We start from the raw sequence: 26,100 nt of genomic DNA, 5'->3' as shown, positions 1-26,100 counted from the left end.
CTGTGGATAATAATTTGAAATTATGCTAAAAAAATAGTCATTAGAATCCAATGATTCATTCTTTTACATGTCTCCAAAGAGGTTGAACATATAAACACAGGTCTAATACATAGCAAACTATTCAGAGAAAGCCCTTTTGGGAATAAAAAAGGACTAGAAACAAAATGGATGGTCACTATTCATAGAAATGTAAAACAAATAATACTATATATGAACGTAACAGACTATTTTTGATCAATAAGAAATGACAAAAATAAGGAATTCAGAGAAACATAGGAAGGATCATATGAACTAATGCTAAATGAAACAGACACACTTTTGGGACACTGCTTCACATGTGTGCATATGCATATGTAGTTTATGTGTATAAGTGTGTATATACAAATATGAATGTCCACATATACAAATATGAGATGGTCCATATATCTCCATTTACACACACACACACACACACATTCTGTAGGGGAAAGTATATATGTATCAGTGTAATTTTAAACATTAATATCTTGGAAACTTTGGGGATAACATGTATAATGACATTTGTTTGGGGTTTGGTTTTTTTTTTGCTTAATTTTTTCAGATAGTGCCATAGTATCAAAATTACAAATAAAGATTCTATTCTGGGATCAGGAAAAGGAAAACATTCAGAAATGATAGTAATATAAAAGGTCATCAATAAACTTAATTTTTAAAATAGATGAGCAATAGGCCATTCATTTTTAGATATTGCATATGTGTTTATTTCAAGACAGGGTAGGGAGTTACTGGAAAGTAGATTGTATGAAGAAAAGGCATCAATAAAACATTTCAAGTATTTATGTGTTGGCATATGCTAAGTGCTTTACAAATATCTCCCTTGATCCCCCAAAACTGAGGTTGATGCCATTATTTTCCCCATTTTAAAGAAGAGGAAACTGAGGCAGACAATGCTTAACTGACTTGCCCAGCCAGGGTCCCTTAGAAAGTAAGGGTCTGAGGCCAGATTTGACCTCAGGTCTTTCTAACTTTGCAGACCTTCATTCTATCCACTGCACCACCTGGTTACTTCTATCATGCTAGCAACACAGCTATAATTTGAAGTCTTACAGAGTTGTTCAGGAACAATGAGAGGTTATGTAAATTGCCCATGACCACACCCTGCATATGTGTCAGAGGCAGGTCTAGAATTAGGATCTTTCTGACTCTAGGCCAGCCCTGAAGACACAATGACTCTCCATGGACATAGTTTTAGACTGGTTAAATTTTCATAGCAGTTTAATGGTGATGTATTGGTGTTTTAAATTTTTGGGTTCAGGTATAATTTTTTTTTTTTTACTAAACCTATGTTTCTATTGATTTGGGGCAATCCCAGGAAAGAAATTCCCTCTACTATTGCAATTCAGTCCTCTGATCTGCAACTTATAGTCTTGTAATAAAATCCATCCATTCATTCATTTTTTCACCAATTCGTTCATTTGTAAAGTTAAATTAGGCAAGGAGAGGTTAAGTTATTTGCTCATGATCACACAGTCCATACATGTTGGAGACTGGACTTGAATTCAGATCTTTTCAACTCCAAGATCAACCCTCTATATTAAACTATATTGCCTCTTCAGGTTTACTAACACTTAAATGATTATAAAATGAAGTATCATTTTTACCCATATTATCTTTGCTAATGTGCCAAATTTGAGAGGGCAACATTAGCATATGACAACAAGCCAAATGAAAAGGAAATAGTTTCAGATTATTACATTAAAACCTGTGTATGAATGATAACGACAATAAAAATGGAAAGAACAATAGAATCAAAGTCAAATGATGTGAAATTAAAATAACCAATTAGGTAACATCTTGCCTTTCTTTTTTGTGAGTGTGGAACAATGCATATCATCTGAATCTTTTTTAATAAAATTGATTAATTTTGCTGAATTTATTGTTTCTTTTTTATTATAAGAGAGGTGATAGAAATACCACGTAAAATAAAGGAGATATAAAAATAAAAATAGTAATAAATATTTTTAAAAACTTTGGTGTAAATTTGAATATAATTTTATGCAGTTTAAGAATATTCTAACATCTATACCATCTCCCAACTACAATTTCAATCCATTAAGTTCTTGAATAATAATTTTTGGATTTTTCTATTAGTACCTGTCACATTTTTCCAATCAGAAATGCTCACTTGCAAATGGAAAGGTTGATAGCCAGAGGCTTCCAGGGAGAAAAATTCACCTTCAGCCCTACAATAGTCAATATTTCTTCACTGTTTTTCCCTCTGTTGGATTTTAGTCCTGACTCTGTCACTAAACAGATGAATGACCTTGAGGAAATCATTTATGTTTTCTGGGTCTCCATTTCCTCTATAAAATGAGAGATTCAGATTAGACTAGATTTAAGATTCCTTCTAGCTGGTATGATTCCATAACAGCTATACTTGTTAATTAATGGTAAGAAGTCAGACCTCGAATGGCTCATAAATTTAGGTGTGGATTCTACTCAAGCTGAGAAATTTCCTGACATTGAATCAAGGAGTGTTATAATTTATACCTTATCTGAATCTCACATCACAGGTTAGCATTTTTGTACTTTTACAATTTGCCAGAAGGTAACAAAAGGTAACTCTTCTGCATCCCACCCCCATTTTGGTATCACACTGCTTTGATTTTGTTGTTATTATTGTTGCTTTAGTTCCCTTTTGGCTAGGTCTGATCCCTTAGGTCTCTACTGCTATTTCCATGACTTCCTGTTGCTGATGAAACTGTTGTATGTGTGACTTAGGAAAGAAGTCATTTATTCCATTCTATTCCCATGATTTGATGAAGGGCCTAGTTAGTCTGACTTCCCCTACAGGGTGGATAAACACATTGAGAGCTAGAACTTCCTTAGAAGAAAGTAAAAGTTAACAAAAAGGTTTCAAAAAATAAGTGGTGGCTACTATGCCTCATGTACGTGAGACTTACCACACACAATGCAGATAGGGGAAGTTGAAGGAGGACCAGAGTTCACAGAAGGCCCGGTCACTGATCCAACAGAAGAGAGCTAGAGTCCACCAAAGCCCGGAGAAGAGACCCAGTTTATAGACCCGTAAGTTGTCACACCTCGAGGGAGAAAAAAACAGTAGCAATGCCATCAGTTCCAATTTGGGTTTCTATACCCATAACTACCCTGAGAATAATAAACTGCCTTTTGATCTGACTGTCTAAATAGATTAACGGGAATTTTGGCTGCCAAGGTTTTTTGCTGTAAATAATTCACAAGGAAAAAAACTGATTTACATCATTGTAGTGATATGTAAGTTTTTTCTTAGTTCCCCTTTCCTTTCACAAGGTTTCCTATAGACTTGGAATTCCCAAAGGAGTTCCTATAGTTTCTAGTGCTGCTTGTGAGGAACAGTCACAATATTCCCAATCTAGATGGAAGGGTGGAAACATTTTCAGAAAGACCTGCCAGCAAAAATTCTCCTAAAATCTGAATACATCAGTACAGGTATCACAGAATTTAAAACTATGGCTTTCCAATTGAGTATCATGGGTTTATTAAGCTATTATTATACATTAATTGAAATAAACACATTCATAGGAATGTATGTGCATATCTATGTATATTTGTACACACATGTGTTATTTGATCATTTAAGTTGCATCTGACTCTTTGTAACCCTGTTTGACAAAGATAATGGAATGGTTTGCCATTGCCTTTGCTAGCTCATTTTACAGATGAGGAAACTGAGACAAACAGGATTAAATAACTTGCCTAGGACTCCACAGCTAGTAAGTGTCTGAGGCCCTATTTGAAATCAAGAAGATGAATCTTCCAGTCTCCAAATCTAACACTCTATCCACTGCACTACCTGACTGCTAAATTTGTACAGATGTATTTCAATTAATATACTCCAACATACATATACGGAATGTATATATATATATATATATATATATATGTATATATATATATATAGAGAGAGAGAGAGAGAGAGACATATATGTTTAAGACAAATTAATTCTGAATCAGAAACTAGCAGACTTGGCAAAGAATAGGATTTATATCTATTTGGCTTTCTAACTTTTTAAATGATATATAACAACAATAAGGAGCAAATTCCAGTCTTTTCCCTTGCTAGAGTCCCATTCAGAGCAATATAATAATAATAATAATAATAATAATGGATTTTTCCTTAAAGAGATAAGAATCATCTACCTAAAAACATAAGCAAACATTATTATAACCAGAAGCTTTGCAATACTATGAAAGAATACCCATTATCATCAGTATTAGTCAGCATCATATTAGAAATGCTAGTAATAGCAATAGGAGAAAAAAAGAACTTAAGTCAAAATGGGCAATGAGGTAAAAAAAACAACCTCTTTTTGCTGATGATATGATATACTTAGAAACTCCAAGAATTCAACAAGCTAATTGAGACAGTTAATAATTTTGACAAAGTGGTAGAATATAAAATAAATCTACACAAATCATAAAAATAAAAAATAAAATTAAAATAAAAATAAAAAAATAAAAAAAATCTACATAAATCATAAAAAAATACTGCAAGAAGAAATAGTAAGAGCTATCCCACTTAAAATAAACAGACAGCAAAAAATGCCTGAGAGTATACCTGCCAAAACAAACACAAAAATGAAAAATAACATCATTATAAAATATTTTTATACAAATAAAGTCAAATATAATATTTGGAGAAATACTAATTGTTCATAATTGACTGAACCAATATAATAAAAATGACAATTTTACCAATCTAGCTATCCAATGTCATCCCAATTAAATTATCAAAAACATTATTTTATTGAACTAGAAAAAATAATAACAAAATTCATTTGGGAGAAAAAAGATCAAGAATATCAAAGGAATAGGGGTGGCTAGAGCACCGGCCCTGGAGTCAGGAGTACCTTGGGTCCAAATTCATCCTCAGACACTTAATAAATACTGAGCTTAGCAATACCAGATCTTAAACTGTATTATAAGGTGGTAATCATAACTTTTTAGTACTAGCTAAGAAATAGAAAGGTGTGGGACGGCTAGGTGGTGCAGTGAATAGAGCACTGGCCCTGGAGTCAGGAGTACCTGAGTTCAAATCCAGCCTCAGACACTTAATAATTACTTAGCTGTGTGGCCTTGGACAAGCCACTTAATCCCATTGCCTTGCAAAAAAAACCTAAAATTAAAATAAATAAAAAAAAAAGAAACAGAAAGATGGATCAGTGACACAGAGTAAGCATACAATACCAATTATGGCAATCTTGTACTTGACAAATATAAAGACTTGAGCTTTGAGAATTAGAATTTACCATTTACCAAGAAGAAACAAGGTGCAGACCAATATCTTACACCATTTACAAGATAAGGTCAGATTGGCTATGACCTAGCTATAAAGGGCAATATTATTTTTCTTATAGAACAAGTAGTATTCCATCAATTGTCAATTCTTTGCCACCTCAAAGAAAACTGCTATAAATATTTTAGAACAGGTTCTTTTGCTTTTTCCCTGATCACCATGGAAAACCTTGGTCAATCTGAGGGTGTTTGATGATATTTCAGTGTTGATTTAATTTTCATTTCTTTAATAATAAGATTTAGAGTATTTTATCATATGACTATGTATAGCTTTGATTTCTTCCTCTAAAAACTGCCTGTTCATATTCTTTGATCATTTATGAATTAGATAATAATTAACAATCTTATAAATTTAACAAAGTTCTCTATATATATTTGAGATACAGGGGTGGCTAGGTGGTGCAGTGGATAAAGCACTGGCCCTGGAGTCAGGAGTACCTGGGTTCAAATCCAGTCTCAGACACTTAATAATTACCTAGCTGTGTGGCCTTGGGCAAGCCACTTAACCCCATTTGCCTTGCAAAAAAAAAAATATTTCCCAACCTATATTTGAGATATGAAAGTTTTATCTGAGAAACTGTTAATAAAATTTCCATATTCCTCCCCCTCCATTTTCTGCTTTCCTTCTAATCTTGGAATAATGGGTTTTTTAATAAAATCTTTTTAACTTAATGTATTCAGAATTATTCTTTTTATAACTTATAGTACTCTCTAATTGTTGTTTCTTCATAAATTCTCCAACCATAAGTTTGATAAGTAATATGCACTCATTTTGAGAATAGCTCCTTGAGTGCAGGTAATCTTCTTGGTTTTTTTCTTTGTCTCCTCCCAGCACATTATTATCATTCTTTCTGACTCCATGGAGAAGTCTATAGGGTTTTCTTGGCAAAGATACTAGACTAACTTGCAATTTCCTCCAGTGTGTTGCCATTTAAATGACTTTATATGACTCACCCAAGGTCACACTATATGATTTTAATTCAGATTTTCCTGACTTCAGGTTCAGTGTTCTATCTATTGTACCATCTAGTTGCCCAGATTTGACTAGCACCTACAAGGCTATAATAAATGTTGAATTAAATTAATTATAGTATGAAACAATTAAGAAATGGGATAAAGAACACAGATTGTAATATGGAGGCAACTAAGGTGACTGATTCAGTTGACAGAACAGAAAGACCTCAGTTCAATCTGTCCTCAGATACCTACTAGCTATGTGACCTGGGGCAAGTCACTTAACCTCTGTTTGCTTTAATCTACTGGAGAAGGAAAATGACAAACCACTCCAGTATCCTTGCCAAGAAAACCCCATGGACAGCATTGGTATGTTAAGGTCACAACACCTATGTTCCACGCATTGTGCTAAGTGGAGGAGAAACAAAGACAAAAATAAAAATAAAAAGAATAACCCTGCTCTCAAGGAGATTGCATTTTAAAGAAACAATGTGTACATATATAAATACTACAAATTTACAAAAAACATCATGGGGAAACCAAACTATTTATATTTCCTTTCATTAAATTTAGTTTTTGTAATTTTTCAAAAATAAATTTGAAAATTTAATTTTAACAAGGCAGGACACCCTGTTATGCATTGTGTCTAAGTTTCTGGATGATACTTTCATCAGCAGAGGAGATCCATTAGACTTTTTCTTGAGGAAGTCACATTAAAACTGGTCTGTATATATCAAAATCTCCTCCTTTGAACCATCTTAAAATTAGGATCACTGAGCAGCAGCTGATAAAAGCTTCTACAAAAACTGAAAAATTGATTGGAGCAATGTACAATATAAGACAATGGTTAGATTAAATTTTAATCGTTTAAAATAGGAAATAATCTTTCAAATTTGGGGGTTTTGTAAATCTGTAGATTTATATTCTATTTCTAAAACTTAAAACTGTACTAAGATTTTGGGACACTCATATCTACAGAATAAAAATAAATATTAGTTATCCCTTTCATATTGGGGAAGGTTAGGGACATGGCACTTCTTTGAGCTAGAAAATTCATATAAAATTTTTGGGCCCTCCCTTCTTACCAGAGAAAGAGTCTGAATTATTATGGTATTAAAAGTTAAAATGTTATTATATAGTAGTATAAATACAATAGTACACATTTTATGCATGTTTGAGTTTCTAAATTTTTCCTGTGTTGTCTGCTGGCTTTTGCAAAATGCCCATAAAACTCCCATTTAATTTCTTATACTTATTTGTGATACGTAGTACGTCATAATCCCAGTGGAGGGGCGGCTAGGTGGCGCAGTGGATAGAGCACCAGCCCTGGAGTCAGGAGTACCTGAGCTCAAATACAGCCTCAGACACTTAATAAATACCTAGCTGTGTGGCCTTGGGCAAGCCACTTAACCCCATTGACTTGTCAAAAATAACAAAAACAAACAAACAAAAAAAAGACAATTACAGTCTCTGCAGTAAGAAAGTCCCATAGCTACAGAGGGTACTCTGTCTTACCGGCTGGTAATACAGTCCATCAGCATCAGGTTGATCATTAATGAATCATTTTAATTGTTTTATTTTACCTACAGGTTATCCAGAAACTGATAGCTCAGCTATCCAACAAGTAGAACAAGATAGTGGAAAATTTTGGAAAAGTTCTTCTCTCCCCTTCTTCCTTTACTCATTTAATAACAACGACAAAAGAGCTGTCCCAGACAACAATCTACAAAAAGGCAAGGTGTACAATAGTGCAATAGGAACAGCAGAATAAAGATTATGAAATCCTTGTTTCCTTAGATCTTTCTTTTTAAGAAACTAGGAGTAAGAATTCCTAACTATGGTCTAGGTAAGCCCCAAGGGAGGCAATGCTCCACTTCGGCTACAACTGCAAGACAACATGGTTACAACTTTCTATGGCAGGAAAACATTTCTAAAGCAATCGTAAATTAAAAATTGATTTTACATATAATTGAGGGAAATAATAAAGTATTATTTTTTAAATGAAGTAATCTTAATTCATGCAAAACCAAGACAAAAATTTATACAGTAACCCCCAGTAGTAACAGAAAGGAATATGATATTGAAGGATGTCAAAACTGTCATCACTACAATTTCTAATCTTGACTTCAGAGAACTGGTTTGATGAAATATGTCTCATTCCTCTAGTCAGGGAGGTAGACAACAAATACAAGATGAAATCTCTGCTTTTTAATTAAGAGGAAGAGTAGTCTTTGAGAAATACAACTACAACTGATCAAGACAAAGATCTATGATAATTCTAAAATAACATAATGAAAAATGCTATCCACCTCCAGAGAGAGGGCTCATAAATTCTGAATGCAGATTGAAATATACTTTTCCATTTTATCTTTTATTTTTTTTTGCAACATAGCTAATATGGAAATATAGTTTGCATGATTTTACATATATAATAGGTAGCATATTGTTTGCTTTCTCAATGTGGGGGGGAGGGGCTATAGGGAGGGAGAGAATTTGGAACCCAAAATTAGAATGTAAAAAATAAAGATATAGCTATGAAAAGTATTAATAAAATATATATTTTAATTAGCTTAGATGGAAGTGTTACAAGGTACTTCAAATAAGAAGACAACTTAATATTCCTCTCTTCCTCAGTAAAATCATTCACTTTTAATAAATGGGTTGATTAGGTAATCTTAGTAGTAGAAAAAGAATTCTTAACCAGTACCCAAAATCTGTCTCACCTGTTTTTGTTTTGCTATATATTAACCATGGTCTAACTTAGTGCACAAAATATTTTCTTATTTTAAAAGGTAAAGAAAAGGATTATCTCTTATGTGTAAACTTGCAAGACTGGTAGAAATATCCTTCTCAAATACTCAAGGCTACTCACTGTCAAGCTCTTTCTTAGGTTCTATTAAATATTTCCTTTCAGATGGTTGGGCTCCTGGTCTTCAGACATGACCATCTCCCCCAGTTTGCTGCAAGTCACATGGGTACTGTTATCTCATGTGGGAAGTCAAATAATATACTATAACCCAAATTCCTATCCTACTCAATGTCATTTGCCAGGGTTATGGACCAAGGATTGAGCACCAAAAGTGTCCTTGAAGCCCCTTCCCTCTCCCTTCTCCTGACCTCACAAAAGCCTTTTTGCTTCCTGTTTGTGACAAGCCCTCCCCCTTATGTCTGTAACTATATAAATTCACAAATTCTTTACGATCTACTGCTCTGAAAAAGGAACAGATCCCCCCCACTGCAGAACTGTGAAAAATAAACTCAGTCTACCTACTAAGAAGAGGGTCTAAGAAGGAAATGTTAAGATGATTGTATGTGTACAACTTTTTAATCAGATTGTTTACTGCCATGGGGAAGGGGGAGGGAAGTGAGGGTGGTAGAAAAATGTGAAACTCAAACTTGCAAATGCATGAATGTTGAAAACTATCTTGCATGTAATTGAAAAAATAAAATTAAAATTATAAAAAAGAAAGAAGGGGGTCTTATTTGCTCAGACCTGGACCTTCAGGGTTGCTTGGCTGATACTGGTAATCAAAGTAACCCACCCGGGAGAAAAATTATATGGAAGGAAAACAATGCCTCTTTCCCTCTCAAAGTGGTGCTGGGCTATGAAAAAAAGAATATTGAAGTCAGTATGAAGATAATAATAACTAGCATTCACATAGATAGTGCTTGAAGGTATGCTAAGCACTTTATAAATATTAAGTCAATTGATCCTCAAAACAACCCTGGGGGGTGGCCTGCCTGGGGCCACATAGCAGGGGGATCTTTGGGTGTCTGGGGCTGGATTTGGACCCAGGTGCTCCTGGCTCAAGGGCCAATGCTCTGTCTGCCACCCAGCCACCCCTACTATTATTACTATTTAATTTCATTTTGGGTCTTTTTTTCTTTTTCTTTTTTTTTTTTTTGGTTTTTGCAGGGCAGTGGGGATCGGGTGGCTTGCATTGTAATTTTAAGTGTCTGAGGTCACATCTGAACTCAAGTACTCCTGACTCCAGGGCTGGTGGTCTATCCACTGAGCCACCTAGCCGCCCCCCAAAATTCTCTTGATGCTAATCAGATTTAGCATGAAAGCTCACCTATATGGTAATGAGCATTCAGCAAGAAATACATAAAAGGCATTTACACATTCATGTACTATCCTGTTTTTCTGTCCTGCTTTGAATTTGGAAATGCTTGCTTTATTTAGTGTTTTTAAGTTTAAAATAAAATTTCTACTGAATGAACTATATTTTACTTTGTTCGTTAACAAGAGGAAATTTATTTATCTGTCATGTGGAAAGATTGTCCATCAAGGATATAGCATTGATTCATCTGGGTATTTCTTCCTGCCCTTCTGCAGCCTCATTGGGGTAATAATGGAATCAGTTACTCTTCCTACAATTAATTTTGTATTCAGATCATCAGGAAGCTAACTCAGTGATTATTAGACCACTGAGTCAATTATGTATCAAGAATGGTTTCAATATTTTTTAAAATGTTTTTTAAAATTATTTTTCTCGGGGCGGCTAGGTGGCGCAGTGGATAGAGCACCAGCCCTGGAGGCAAGAGTACCTGAGTTCAAATCTGGTCTCAGACACTTAATAATTACCTAGCTGTGTGGCCTTAGGCAAGCCACTTAACTCCATTTGCCTTGCAAAAACCTAAGAAAATAAAATAAAATAAAATTATCTTTCTCTCTCACTGCCTCCCCCTCAAACAATAAACAAAACCTTCAAAATAAATACACATAGTCAAGCAAAACCAATTCTGACACTGGTCAAAATGCTTATCTTGTTACTGGACTTTTAAGACTATCATCTTTCTGGCCAGAAGCAGGAAATTCTCCACTTTTTTAGGGAAAAAAAATGGCTAAACTAGGTGTTCATATGAAATTTACATATGTATCATATTGTAGGAATTGAATACTAGAAGAGACCAAATTCTTCCTCCTCCTTCTCCTCCTCCACATGCATTTATTCTAGTACTTATTATGTACCAAGTACCTTCCTAGATATATTCAGGAACCATAATCTAGTGAGACACCCAAGGTGGATGTGGAGGTCAACCCATTCATCAAATGTTTCTGCCATAGTGAAAATCTGAGAAACAAGCACAAATGGAAAACTCACTGACCTTTTCAGTTCTGCAATGAGCAGCACTGTGCATGGAATGCCCAAAGTCATCAGAGAGATATTGTTGATGGCTGGCTTCACAAATGCAAGACATGTAGTGACTCCAGATAGGACACAGACCACAGCTTTGAACCTTCCCCTGAAAGATTGAAAAACAAATCCACAACCAAAGATTTCTAAGTTTGTTTGGGCTGTCTTGTTGTTTTGTTTTTGGGGGGGGGGAGGTATGGAATGAACATATATACCTAGGACACAGTCCAACTATAAGGATTAAGAAGCTTTACATCATAGTGACAACAATATTTTTACAACATTATTTTTTACAAAGAATCATTTAAAATAAAGAAAAAAACCTCTCTCATATTTTGAATTGTCACTCTCCCTTCTGTCTCCATCTCTTACACACACACACACACACACACACACAGACACAAAATCTCTAAGTTGGAAGAGAAGAGACTTCAGAAGCTATCTGAAACAACCTATATCTGGCCAAGAATATTCTTTACAACTTATCTGTAAATGAAAATCAAGGCAAAAACCAGAATAATGGCTCCCTGAGTTTGAGGAATTTTAAGTGAGGAAGAGATAGGATCAGTTTCTCCTCCCCATTTCAATTCTTTTATTTGGTGGCAAGTAAATAACCCAAGCATGTGATAACCCAAGTGTCCATATTAAGGGGAGGAAAAGTACAAAAGAGATTCGTTAAAAGATAGCATTCAAAATCAGCAGAACACAGGAACAGGACACAGCATGTCTCCAAACCTACCCCAGGTTGGGGAGAGAGATGGTACAGCAATTCCCTAGACTGGGTAGTGTGGCAGATCCAAATACAGCTTTTCAAATTTCCTATTTTGTATAGGATAAAAAATCTCAGCTACAACACATTAGAGAAGATGATTGCCAGGCAAGATGCTTTTCTTCTTCTAGATCTCCTCTTTGGAATTTTTGAGCACAGTAATCTATTTGACCACTTAGGTAGCATGATGGATAGAGTATTGGCCCTGCCAGGAGTCAGGAAGATTTATCTTTGTGAATTCAAATCTTAGACATTGTGTTATCCTGAGCAAGGATAACTGAACTCTGTTAGTCCCAGTTTCCTCCTCTGTAAAATGAGCTGGAAAAGAAATGCAAACCACTCCAATGTCTTTGAAAAGAAAACCCCAAATGGGGTCCCAAAGAGTTTGACATGACTGAGATGACTGAATAAAATAGCTTATATTATTAGTCTTTTACTGCCATATTGCTCTGAACTTGCATCAGCATTCTGCTGTCTCAAATTAAAACTTCTAGAACTTTTTCTATATGAGCTGTTATCTAGTTATTGCTTCACCATATTATATTTGAAAAGTTGATTTTTTAAACTCAATATTAAACTTTATATTATTTGATTTATCCCCTTTGTTCCAGGCTTTTAAGCTATTTTTTTGGATCCAAATCCTTAATTTCTTAGCTATCCCTCCAGATTTTGTTATCTAAAAATATGAGAAGCATTCGGCTATTATAGGCTTCTATTTAAGATGAACTAGCAAATTTCCATAACTTAAAAACTCTTCAATGAGTCTATAAATTTATAATGTACCCCCTAAAAAAACCCTTTATCTGAGGAATTTACTTTAGAACTAAATGACATTACTGAAATATCTGATATTCCCCAATTAAGTTCATTTTGCTTTTTCTATTTGATACTTCTGAAAACTCTTAGTAAATAAGGTTGGCTCAGAGATGGGCTTGGAAGTAACAAGGTTACTGCTGTTCTAGAGCTCCCTATCACAATCTAAAACTGGAATTATTAATTTGGGGTTTTTTGTTCCCCCCTCCCAGATATATTTCAGGGATCCAGGAACTTGAATAAGAAAAAAAATTACATCTTTTTTCATTGTAATTGGTTTTCTTCAACATCCTGTATATTTTATTTTATGCATTTTAAAACCTACTGAGGAGGGTGGCTAGATGGCACAGTGGATAGAGCACCTGGAGTCAGGAGTACCTGAGTTCAAATCAGGTCTCAGACACATAATAATTATCTATCTGCATGGCCTTAGGCAAGCCACTTAACCCCATTCGTCTGGCAAAAACCTAAAAAAAAAAACCTACAGAGATAGCTCCACAGGCTTTCACAGACCAGACCATCCAAGGGAAACAAACAAAAAAGATAAGAACCCCTAGTCTAAATTTTCACCATCAGTGTCTGAGGTTTTTCACTCTGTCTCCCTGAGGGAACTAAGGATTGATAAATAAACATAATAGCAACACTTCTTCCCAAAATTGATACATTTTGATTTTACAACAGTATACAAACTCAAAGATAAACTCCTGAAAGTATTTAAACAAAGTAGCATAAAAAGGAACTGAACTTCCCTCTGTCTTATTTTTTCTATTCTATTAATGTTATGGAAATGCTTGTTTTATTTCTTAAATTTGAAATAAAATAAGTAGAAATTTTTTGAAAGTAACTGATCCTGATAGTCCTTGAAATCTTACATTCAAGAAGTTAAGTCATTTATTAAGGGGAAGGGAATATAATCCACTGAAACATTCTTACATGAACCCTAAGAGATACATGATTTTTTTGACCAAAGAACTAGAAGGTTCTGGCACAAGTCACTTCAGTGAAACAAATATAGAAAATAGTCCACTAAACAGAAATGAAAGTTCACTGAGTTGTCAAAAATACGAACTTAGACAAAACTGTTTCTCTGCCACAAGGCAGAGAAAGCCACTCATGTGGCCTCTAACCTTCTTTCAAAAGATGGGATTTATCAAGACATTTCAAGGCTGACCTCAAAGAAGGAGAAAAAAAAATTGTAGCAATAAGACAGAGAAAGTCACTTATATACCCTCCAACCCTCTCTCAAAAGACAGGAATTTATCAAGTAATTTCAAGTCTGATCCCAAAAAAGGGGGGAAAAAGACCTGGAAAAAAACCTCACAAAGACTTGCTCTATCGATAAATCAACAAGCTCTTGCAATGAACTAGAGTTTAAAAAGGGAGAGGGGAGAACAGTCTCTGCCGTAGAGGAGCTTTCTTTCTAATAAAAGATAAAATATTTAATACATATATATAAATATGCAACTGTATATTATATTTATTATATATATTAAAACATAACTATAGATAACATATAATTAGATATAATATATATATGTATATCTATGCATATATGCATCTATAATCCAATTGCTTGCCAGCTTCCCTGATTTCTTTCAGTTCTCAGATCAAGTCTCTTCTTTTTTTAGAAATCTTTCCTGGGGGCAGCTAGGTGGTGCAGTGAATAAAGTAAGGACCCTGAAGTCAGGTGGACCTGAGTTCAAATTTGACCTCAGACTCTTAATTGCTTGGCTCTGTGACCTTGGGTGAGTCACTTAACCCCATTGCCTTAAATAATTTTTTTTTAAATTAGTCTTTCTTGGTCTCCTTTACTGCTACTTCCTTCTCACTGATACTACTCTGATTTCCCTGTACATATCTAGCATGTATATAGTAGTTTACATGTATATAGCTCACCAGAACGTGAGCTCCCCAGTGACAGATTCTAGTTTTGTTTTTCTTTTGGCACGGCTGCCAATTAGTATATGTTTAACAAATGCTCACTAATGTTGAATTATCAAAGAGAGGACACTGAGGATGGGAACTGGGTGAAGGGTAAGAGGGAAGAAAATCATGAAAACTCCTTGATCTGCCTGGCAGCCTGTAATCTCCCAGAGAAAATCTGGTAATTAGCCATTCTCTTTGAGGAGAAGTTTCTAAGTGTCTAACTTCTACCACAGTAATAAATCAGGCACTCCTGGGAGCTGCAGAAACTCTGCCTAAGTCTGCTTCCAGAATTATTTGGCTTTTCTAGGTCAAGAGGATTATATGAAGAAACAGGTTAAGAAAGAACACTATGGGGGAAGCTAGGTGGTGCAGTAGATAGACCCTGGAGTCAGGAGGCCCTAAGTTTAAATCCGGACTCAGGCACTTAATAAGTGTGATCTTGGTTAAGTCACTTAACCCCATTACCTTAAATAAATAAAAATTAAAAAAAAAAAGGGCACTGTGATCTGGCCCAAAAGGTAAGTCGGACATTTCAGTCTCTGTCTTTAGGCAGTGGGTAAAGCTGACTCAACATGAGTTAGAATCACACAAGGCTTGTTAAGGTCATTAGTTACAAAAGAGTACAAAAAACAAAACAAAACAAACAAACACTTTTTGGAATCAGGCTCAAAGAATGTAGAAGCATCCTCCTTGGGCAGAATGTTCAGCCAACTGGGATATCAGTCTGGTAAAGTCATTCTTTTGCAACATGCAGAAAATAAACAACTGTCACATGATTAACCTAAGAAACACTGCATCTTCACTTCTGACCCCTCAGCATAATCTGGAACAGAGATCAGATTCAGAGATTTTTCCAAGACAAAGATCATGTAATAAATTCTAAGACAGTCAGATAGCTCAAATCCAAGAACCAAGAAGACAAGTACATGCTAGTCTCATATTTGAACCTATTAACTAATGAATATTTGTACCCAATTCCTTGAACCTGTATGAAATCTAAACCTACAGGTTAATTGAATTGTAACATTTTGGAATAAACAGAGTTGTTGTTTCAAGCTGGCCATTACCATTCCTAAAGTCAAAGAAAACAGTCTAAAAATAAGATCTATAGTTGAGATTTTTTGGGGGGAGTGAATAATCATTCACTAAATATCAATCTGTAAAGAAAGAGGAAGTATATCAGTCTTGAATCTAGGAGAACATGGGTGTGCTCTATGCAGAGAATTTAACAACCTTCACTGGCAGTTAGATGGCATGAAAGATAGAGCACTGGGCCTGGAGCAAGAGATACCTGATCTCAGATTCTGTCTCAAATACTTATTTAGCTATGTGAGTTACTTAACCTCTCACTGCCTCAGTTCCCTCATTAGTAAAATGGGGGTAATAAAAAATACACTCTCAGAACTGTTGAGATAAAATTAGATATTATTTGGAAAGTAATACTTTGCACATCAAAATTTAGTTAAATCTTTAGGGGAAGGAGGACTTGAAATTCAATAAACCTAGGAGCTTTTTAGGGGTGAATTAATTAAATGTTTAAACAAATATAGCCTGCAAATGATCTTATAAATATCCAGGAAAAATTTGGATAGGAAATTTTGGCTGGAAGAAAGGTTCCCCATCCCTAGTCTACATGGTCATGAAGAGTCAGACACAATTGACTGGTAGTACTAGTAGTAGTAATATTGTTTTGATCTATTTTTAAAACCTAATTGTTTTAGGAAGTTTTACATATTTATTCAGGAAGTTTTCATCAGTTCCTAACATAAGTAAGGACATCTTAACTGGACAGCTATGTTATCTGGGTCACCAGGAACCATAAGCGGGGGTATAATAGTAGGAGCTTAATAAATGCTCCATTGATTGAAATATCCAGAAGGTAAAAGTATAAAATTCCCTATAAAAGTATAAAAGGCCTGAGGTTCAATTTAGAGGGTATGGTTTGGGTACTGATGACATCTTCCTAAGAAACTGTGGAATTCTTTTAATATGAGTAATTCAGATAGCATATCACTAAATATGACTGAATTAACCAACTCCACCTTGATGACAAAGTTGAGGTATTCCTTATTCAGATAACAACTACCCTTCAACTGGGCCTTTATAAAGATCAGGGGATCTAGGAAGGCTGAAATTCTGGATTCTCATCTGAGCTGCAATGGGTTAACACAATTGGATGACTGAATTAAGTTTGACATTAATATAACATGCATCCAGGAGAAAGGGTTACTAGGTTGTCTAAGAAGAGGCAAACAGGCTCAAGTTGGAAACATGCAGGCAAAGCCCCCTGCTATTCAGAGTGGGATCAGACCTGAGAGTGCTCCCATCCACCAAATCCAAACTGATCAGACTTTAAAAAAAAAAAAGATCAGACTTTAAAAAAAAAAAGTAGCAAGGAATAAAGGCCTCAAGCCTAGGGCAGTACTATAAATCCAAAGGACTATAGAGGATGCTGGGGAGAAGTGAAGGCTCTCAGGAAATGGAAACAGAATGGTATTAATTATATAAAGACTTGGGTAGGGAGAGGCTAGGTGGCGCAGTGGATAGAGCACCGGCCTTGGAGTCAGGAGTACCTGGGTTCAAATCCGACCTCAGACACTTAATAATTACCTAGCCCTGTGGCCTTGGGCAAGCCATTTAACCCCATTGGCTTGAAAAATCTCCAAAAAAAAAGACTTGGGTAAAAGGCCTATCTCTTTATCAGGTTAAATTAAAAACCTGTACATGATATTTTGTTAGCTCTGAAACTCCTTTCATTTTGGAGACCTACTCATAAGCTGAATTCTGATATAACCAGAGGAAACCCGAGTAGAGAAAAAAGTAGAAAGATTTTTTGAGATGTACCCAAAATTGAACTTGTTACAAGTAAACCTGATTCAGTTTCTAAGCCATAGTTTTGAGCCATAGTTCTTCCATTATACTACAAGCTCCTTGAGATAAGAGGATTGTCTTTTTTTGTCCTTCTTGCCATCCCCAGCACTTTAGCACATATCTGGCAAGCAGTGGGCAATTAATAAATGCTTAGGACTTAACAGGTCAAAGATATTAAGAAGTGGTGGCAAGAATGCACAAAAGAAGTACACAAGAAATATCCTATCATCAATAACCACTATGATCTATCTAGAGCTAGACATCCTGAAGGAGGATTTTAGGATTTTAGGAAGCATTGCTAAGAATTAGGTTTAACAGAGGTGATGGAAATTTCAGCTGAGACATTTAAAATCCTAAAAGATGATGCTTGTTAAAGATGCTGCTATGTGGGCTAAGAAGAGACAGAACCAAACATAGAACTGATTAGTTTAAGATTAGAAAAGGAGTACAACAAGATCATATATTTCACCTTATTTAACTTCTACGCAGAGTAAATAATATGCAATACAAAACTGGATGAATCAAAAAACAGAATTAGGGTTGCCAGGAGAAATATCAACAATCATTCTGATGGCAAAAAGTGAAGAATTTAGAAGCCTCTTAGATGGTGAAAGAGGAGAATGTACAAAAAAAAAGTCATCACTTGAAGTATAAAATCAAAAATATTAAGAACACGACAACTAGTTCCATTACTACCTGGCAAACAGAGGGAAAAAACATGGAACACCATCAGATTTTATATTCTTGGGGTCTGCAGATGGCAACTGCAGCCTTGAAATTAAAAGATGCTTGCTCCTTGGAAGGAAAGCTATGGCAAATCTGGATAGCATACCAAAAAGTGGAGATATTACCTTGCTGACAAAGATCCATAAAGACAAAGCTATGGTTTTTGCAATAGTAAAGTCTTGTTGTAAGACCTGGACTATAAGGAAATCTAGCCCACAGAATGTAACTTTTTAACTGTGGTACTGAAGAAGATGTCTGAGAATCCCCTGGATAACAAGAAGATCAAATAAGTCTATACATAAAGAAATTAATTCAGACTGTTCATTGGAAGGACAAATCCTAAAGTTTAAATATTTCTCAAATAATGAGAAGACAAGTCACTGAAAAGACCCTCTTGATGGAAAATATTGAAGGCAAAAAGAAAAAGGGACAGCAGAGGATGAGATAGTGTCATGGAAACAATGAACATGAACTTGGACAAACTTCAAGAGATAATGGAGACTAGAAAGGCCTGGTATGCCATATTCCATAGGGTCACAAAGACAATAGTGTTAATACAACTGAATAACAACACTTATTGACTGACTCCTAGATTTCCTTCATAATCAATCAATGAGGAAGACACCTGGTTTCTTTTTCTCATTGTTTGATTTCTTCCCCTTTCATGAAAGTATTGCCATTCACAAGTTATAGAGGTGGTTTCTTTATAAATGATCATGATTTATAAATTATATTAAATGAATACTTATTGACTCAGAGGTAAGGTTTTATTATTTTATTTCTCATTAAATATTCCTTTGGCCATAATTGGAATAATGTTGAGAAGAGAACATATGTATTACCTGTCATTTCTAAAGACCTTTGGTAAGTACCTTCTGGGGAACCACATAGCCAGCGCACACATCAACACCCAGAGAATAGCAAGTTCATCAAGCATCTGACCCAGGAAACTCAGAGTTGCATGGAAGTAAACTGATCCAATTCCTAGAACCAATTAAAAACCAACAGAGAAGATTAGAAGAGAAGATACAAAGATACAATAAATTAATGAAATGTTTAATGCCAAAATTCATTTTGCTTGACACTACTTTGTTTTACTTAATTTTTTTTCAGGCAGGGAGGAGAGGAAAAGTTAGGGAGGGGTGTGGTATGTGTGTGTGTGTGTGTGTGTGTGTGTGTGTGTGTGTGTGTGTGTACACATTTGTTCATTGAAAAAAATTAAATTTTTTTAATATTATTATTCAATATCAATGGTTACATGGATAATGCTGACACCTAATTCACAGACAGCACATCTCTCTCAGGATAGGAAACAGAAAAAACTCATAAAAATAGGTCATTATCTAAATACATTTATAGATGTATTTACAAATGCATATAAATTTATAAATACATTTCACAGATGTTTCGATATGTAAATATCAATGTGTTACAAAGTTCATGGTTAATCACTATCATATCCAAAATGTACCAGGGACTTCTCCAAAACAAAGAGGTGATAAGCATCAACAACCACCCTATCATTCAGAACCTTATCCAATGAAGGACCATAAGCCAAAAGAAACTATTATACAAATGGATCACAGGACACAAGGAAGTTCAAGGCTTTTCAATTATTTTAAAGTCCACCAGCAACAGAAAAAGTCCTGGTTAAAAAAAAAGTTTCTCACAACTCTGTTCTCAAAATTTCCCAGAAAATTATCACCAGCAAATAACTGTAACCTTAAGTAACAGAACTCTTGAGGGGAGTTATGTAAACCTGAAAGTTCCAGACAACCTCAGTGGTTTCTATAACTTTTGTTTAAATATGTGTCAAGCAAGTGAACAAAAAGGTTTTCTAGATGTCAGAGTTGCTTGAGGTCACAAAACATTATGTCCAAAGGAGATCAGGAAGCATGCAGAATTCAACATCCTCCCTTCCAGGTCATGCATGAAAGGCTAATCACAAACTAATTAACTTACCAACAACAACAAGTAGTGTCCATATTAAATATATGCCACTGTTGAAGCATGCTGCATATTGACGGAATAAGCACATGCAGATGGGCGGCAAAATAAAAAATAAGACATTGCTGATCTGGAAAAAATAAAATTAAAAGATGCATATTAAATAAAAGAGAATAAAACAATGTGTTTAAAATGCATTTTGAAATATATTGAGAGAGAGTATCTCACACACCACTTCTCCTTATTCATATCTATATGTATCTATCTGCTAGTGGGGACAGCTAGGTGCTGAAGTGCTGTGTCTAGAGTCAGGAGGACCTGAGTTTAGATGCAGATTCAGACACTTACTAGCTGTATGATCCTGGATAAGTCACCTAACTTGCTTGCCCCAGTTTTCCCAACTGTAAAATGGGGAACCCTGGAAAAGGAAATGGCAAACCCCTCTAAGTTTCTTTGTCAAAAAAAGGTCCATTAAAAATGGGGTAACAAAAAGTTGGACACAACTAACAAATTTAACAATAGAGTACTGAATTCAGGGTCAAAGGAGATAATATTAATCAAGCACTTAGCCCAGTGCATGTCATAGAGTAGATAATTAATAAATGGTTCTTCCTTTCCCAAAAGAGCTTAATTTTGAAAAATGTTTAAAATAATATTTATGCCATGCTCTAAAATAATACAGGAAATTACATGGCTGTCCCTGCCTAGAAGATCTACTAACAAGATCTACTACTGGTCTCTATTGTTTCTTTTAAACACATTTGTATACAAAAAGGAAAAGATAAAATTAATAGTCAATCTTGAAAACAAAAAGAGGAAGAAACTATAAGAGAAATTCAGGAAAGCCAGAAAGTAACAGTAAAGACACAGATTTAATAAATGTCTACTACTGAATGGAAATTTTCCCATGCAAACTGTTTGGGTCACTAAAGTTGAAAAGTAATCAGTTTAAATTAGAATGTATTTGTGGGACTCTATCTGTGAAACAATTTGATTACTTACTAAGAATGAAGCTTTTAAGTAGAACTACATGAAAAAGCTACAAAATTTTAAAACATAATTTCTTTAGACATCTAGAAACTCAAAAGGAATTTGCTCTTTAAAAAAAATAAACCCATGAAAAACACTGCAAATTCTAAGATAGATAAGGGGAAAAGATCAAAGCAGCCTCTTTTCAAAGGACTTTCCTGGGCTATGAAGCTAATGGTCAGCAGGAAACTACACCATGGTTCCACCCAGGTGGACAGATTTTTCTGTTGGTTTTATATAACTGCAGGTTTTCAATTATCCATGCCAACAATGGTGTGGGTAACTGGGAAATAATTAATGATCCACTAATTTAGGGCATGGGCTTTGAAGTATTTTTCCAATGGAGATGAATTTGCATGGATCCATTCATACACCTGCTCAGGTATTCTCCGCATGACCAATGAGCAGTATATGTACTTAAAAGGTGACCTTTGGGGGTAGATGTATAGGGAACACTTGAAACCCTGCTAACTTAGTACATATGTGGCCTTGGGTAAGTGACTTAATCATCATGTACCTTGGTTTCCCAATCTGTATAATGGCAAGGTTCAATGAGAAAGATAAGATCTCTTCCATATGATGAAAGCATTTAAAAGATCCTTTTAGTTCCTCTAAAAATATGAAAAAATACTTTTCGGGGCGGCTCGGTAGCCTAGTGGATAAAGCACCGGAATCAGGAGTACCTGGGTTCAAATCGGGTCTCAGACACTTAATAATTACCTAGCTGTGTGGCCTTGGGCAAGCCACTTAACCCCATTTGCCTTGCAAAAAAAAAATAATTTTCTCTAAAGCCTTTCAAGATTCCTGGAAGAAGCCCCTCAGAAAGGTCAATGGGTTAGATCGTAAAAAAAAGGGGGAAAAGACACTTTTAGATGAATTTACCAAAATAGCCAAAAGTGTGATAATCAGAAATTTAACAGAAAGTAGTAATTCTAGAACTGGAGTCAGGAAGACTCATCTCCCTGAGTACAAATTTGGCCTCAGACACTTATTAACTGTTGGGCAAGTCACTTAACCCTGTTGGCCTCAGTTTCCTCATCTATTAAATGAGTCAGAGAAAGAAACCACTCCAGTATCTTTTCCAAAGACAACCCCAAATGGGGTCACTGAGAAAACAACTAAACAAGAATACCACCACTAGTCTAGATAAGAATATTGTTTTTCTTCTTCCCAGGATGTAATCAGGGCATAAACCTGTCTAAAAGCAATCTCTTCCCTCTGTTCCCTGAGGAAATTAGATTAGGGTCTATCCCCCAAAGGGGTCACACTCCACCTTTTCAAATAGTATTCTCATAGCAATTAATCAATAAATTTCCAGTGTCAGGAATTGGACAAAATAAATCTGTGGGAGGAACCCCATTGATTCCTCCAGGAAAGTGAGCCCAGAAAAAGAGAATAGAGCTATACTTGTTCAACTGTAGGATACTAACTCAGGCTACATTTTTAAGATGGTTTTTCCCTAGTTCAACATTCCTATAAACGTTGCCTGAAATCTTTCTAAGGAAGTGTAATGTTAGAAAGCATGGGGGATTATGCCAATATATATTAAAAATAAATTAAACTTAACTGTGTCTGAGGACACTCAAAATACAGCATTAGTCTCAATATGTTTTCTCCAACTAAATCGAAATCCTATAATCTATAACCTAACATCGATGACGTTATTAGCCTATGTAGTTACATATCTTCCTTATCTCTTGTGTTGTGGGGATACTCCTAAATCTACACCCCTTTAGTCACAACACAAACACACACACACACACACACCCAACATGTTTACTACTAGTGTAGAAATAGGACACTTGGCAAAGCTGTCAGAAAGACATGTTAAAAGCCTGCCTCAGACACAAGTTATGTATGTATCATTGGGTGCTTGATCTTCAAACTTGGATTTGGCCTTCAAGCAACTCCTTATAATTTTACTAATAATTTTAGTAATAATGGAGTCACTGAGGAAATGCCAGATGGTTTACAATTCCAAAGCAGGGGAAAGCCCCATACATAACAACAGCATTACTACTGGAACCCATTTTGCCCAGAACTCTGTAAGCAAAGTTCTCAACTTGGAAGCAAACTCTGCCCCTCTGGCTTCTTCATTCTTAAGTTCATTCTGCCTTGGTAGCCTTTTCACACTGGAAGCATACTTTCAGTCAGTTCCTTTCTCAAACCTCCATTTTAAGGAAAGCGCCTGGGGCAACTGGGGGCAAAAGGTGGTGTAATGGATAGAGTACTAGGCCTCAAGTCAGGAAAACTCATCTGAGTTCAGATTTGACCTCAGAAACTGTGTGACTCTGGGCAAGTCACTTAACCTTGTTTGCCTCAGTTTCCTCATCTGTAAAATGAGCTGGAGAAGGAAATGGCAAACCACTGCAGCACCTTTGCCAAGAAACCCCAAATGGGGTCACAGAAGAGTTGGACATGACTACCAATTGACCCAGACCAGTTAATTTTCAGTTTCAAATAAATGTTGTCTTCCTCCATTAGAGGATAAGCTCCTGGAGGGAAAAGACTGTCTTTTATCAGCTTCTTATTTGTATTCCCAGCACATAACACAGAGGACAGCAAATAGTAAGGACATAATAAATGCTTTTTGATTTGACTTGACTGGATAAAGTATTCTTCCATTATTGAAATATGATCCTCCTTCTGGGAGGTCAAACTAACCACTTCCTACAATCATCTTTTCTTTATTCTAAATACCTTAAGTACAATCTGTTCGTTAAGTAGGAGTACTTGGTTAACTCATTGTTATAGAATTCTCTGATTATAACAAGGGCCACAGCTTTGTCACCCTGAATTCAAATTCAACACACTTTTATTGCAACCCAGACTATCTCAAGCCTCTTTATGATTTCTCTAAAGACCATTGACAAATCTGGACAAAGTAGATATTTAATAAAAACCTGTTAAATAGGTAAGTGTGTAGGTAGTTAAAAAACTTGTTAAACTGAGTGGGACACTGCCCTTCTTTCTTATGTTCATTCAGCCAAGTGTCATCTTTTCTAAGGGGATAGTTAATTGATTCTGCCAGACCTAAGAACTGGCCTTCATGTTCTCCCTCATAACACAACAAATGATGAAAATGATAACTATATCAAAGAATAAAACTTACATCCACAAAAAATTTGAGTGAGAGAGAAATTGTTAGACTTTCTAAAATGTATTGTTGGAATTACACTGATTTCATCCACTTCTCAAAAAAGAAAAAACAAAACAATACCATCTTGAAACTATCTCAAACATGGGGGGGGGGGGCACAATTGTAGAAAACTTGAAATAGACAAGTTGGATTCCTTTGGCTAAAAGCCCTCATACTGACAGTCTACAACCAGTCCCAGATTCCCTGGGGGGAATGATCCTACTTTCTGCTTCACTGCTTATTAGGCCTCCTGCTGTATTATGCCATGGTACTGTTCTGTTGACTGGTCTTTTGGTGCGCTATGGTATTACTTTGTATGTAAGTGACTCTTGTCTTCTAAAGTTCAAAGATTATTTTTCTTTATACTGCCTTTTGTGAAAAATGAGTTGTTATCCCTATGTGACAAAAAGGGAGGGGGCAGCTAGGTGGCACAGTGGATAGAGCACCTGCCCTGGCATCAGGAGGACTTGAGTTCAAAACTGAGCTCAGACACTTAATACTTTTTTTAGCTGTGTGACTTTGGGTAAATCATTTAATCCCAATGCCTTGCAAAAATTAAAAAAAAACAAATAGGGAAAATGAGTCAAGAAGTGTGCTTTTTTTCTTTCTGATCAGAGATTGATGTCCTCTCCCCCAAACTCGGTCTCAATACAACTTTCTACTGTTTACTGATAATTCTGCAAACATCCTCCTAGAACTACTAAATTGATGCCATTCAATTACATTGCAATACAATTCATAGGGTGGATAAAGCACCGGCCCTGGAGTCAGGAGTACCTGGGTTCAAATCCGGACTTCAGACACTTAATAATTACCTAGCTGTGGGGCCCTGGGCAAGCCACTTACCCCATTTGCCTTGCAAAAACAAGGCAAAAACCCTAAAAAATAACTAAATACAGTGCATTAGGAGAGTTGTGCAGCGCTTTCCTTGGGCGATGGAAAGGCTCAAGCGCTTGTGAAGGCGGCTGTCCCGGCGGAGACGCGCGTCGGGGCCCCAAGTGCGGGCTTCTCCCCGCGGCCGGCGTGCTGCTCCCGCACTCTCGGACACGCCCAGGCCAACGCGGGTGGGAGCTCCGGGGCCGCGGCGGCCGCTCCGCGGCTCGGCCCGCTTGGCCCCCTCGGCAGCCCCGCGCCACGGGGCCCTCTCGGAGCTTCACCGGCCTCGTCCGCCCGCGGCCTCGTCCGCCGGCTCCCCGGCGTCTCCGGCTCCTCGGCGTCTCCGGCCCCGCGGCGCGTGCCGGCCGCCCCCGCCGCCCCCCGCGCGCCCGCCCCCCGCACCGTGTTGTAGAACTCCGCGATGGCCGGCACGATGGTGTAGTTGTCCTCGCACCAGTCCACCTCCGAGCTGCCGGCCCGCAGCTGGTCCCAGAAGTGCTGGGCGCTCATGGCCGGGCGGCTGGCCCCGCGCGCTGGAGGCCGCGGCGCGGCACGGAGGGCTGCTGGCCCGGGCT

General features: G+C 36.4%; 1 protein-coding gene across 1 annotated transcript in view; it reads right to left on the bottom strand.

The window, feature by feature from the left end:
- ACER2 (alkaline ceramidase 2) overlaps positions 1–26,100 on the bottom strand; it is a 32,839-nt gene extending 6,739 nt beyond the window's left edge. Inside the window, exons 1-5 of the mRNA XM_074207868.1 lie at positions 25,928–26,100; positions 20,497–20,611; positions 19,377–19,518; positions 11,401–11,538; positions 2,943–3,080 (exon numbers count right to left, since the gene is read on the bottom strand). Coding sequence (XP_074063969.1) covers positions 2,943–3,080; positions 11,401–11,538; positions 19,377–19,518; positions 20,497–20,611; positions 25,928–26,035 — 641 coding nt within the window. The 5' untranslated portion in view covers positions 26,036–26,100. The remainder of the gene's footprint in view (positions 1–2,942; positions 3,081–11,400; positions 11,539–19,376; positions 19,519–20,496; positions 20,612–25,927) is intronic.

This window comes from Macrotis lagotis, chromosome X, assembly GCF_037893015.1.
Source record: "Macrotis lagotis isolate mMagLag1 chromosome X, bilby.v1.9.chrom.fasta, whole genome shotgun sequence".
NCBI classification, from domain to species: Eukaryota; Metazoa; Chordata; class Mammalia; order Peramelemorphia; family Peramelidae; genus Macrotis; species Macrotis lagotis.
The sequence above is the reverse complement of the archived record's forward strand: the minus strand, read 5'-3'. Positions and strand labels throughout refer to the sequence as shown.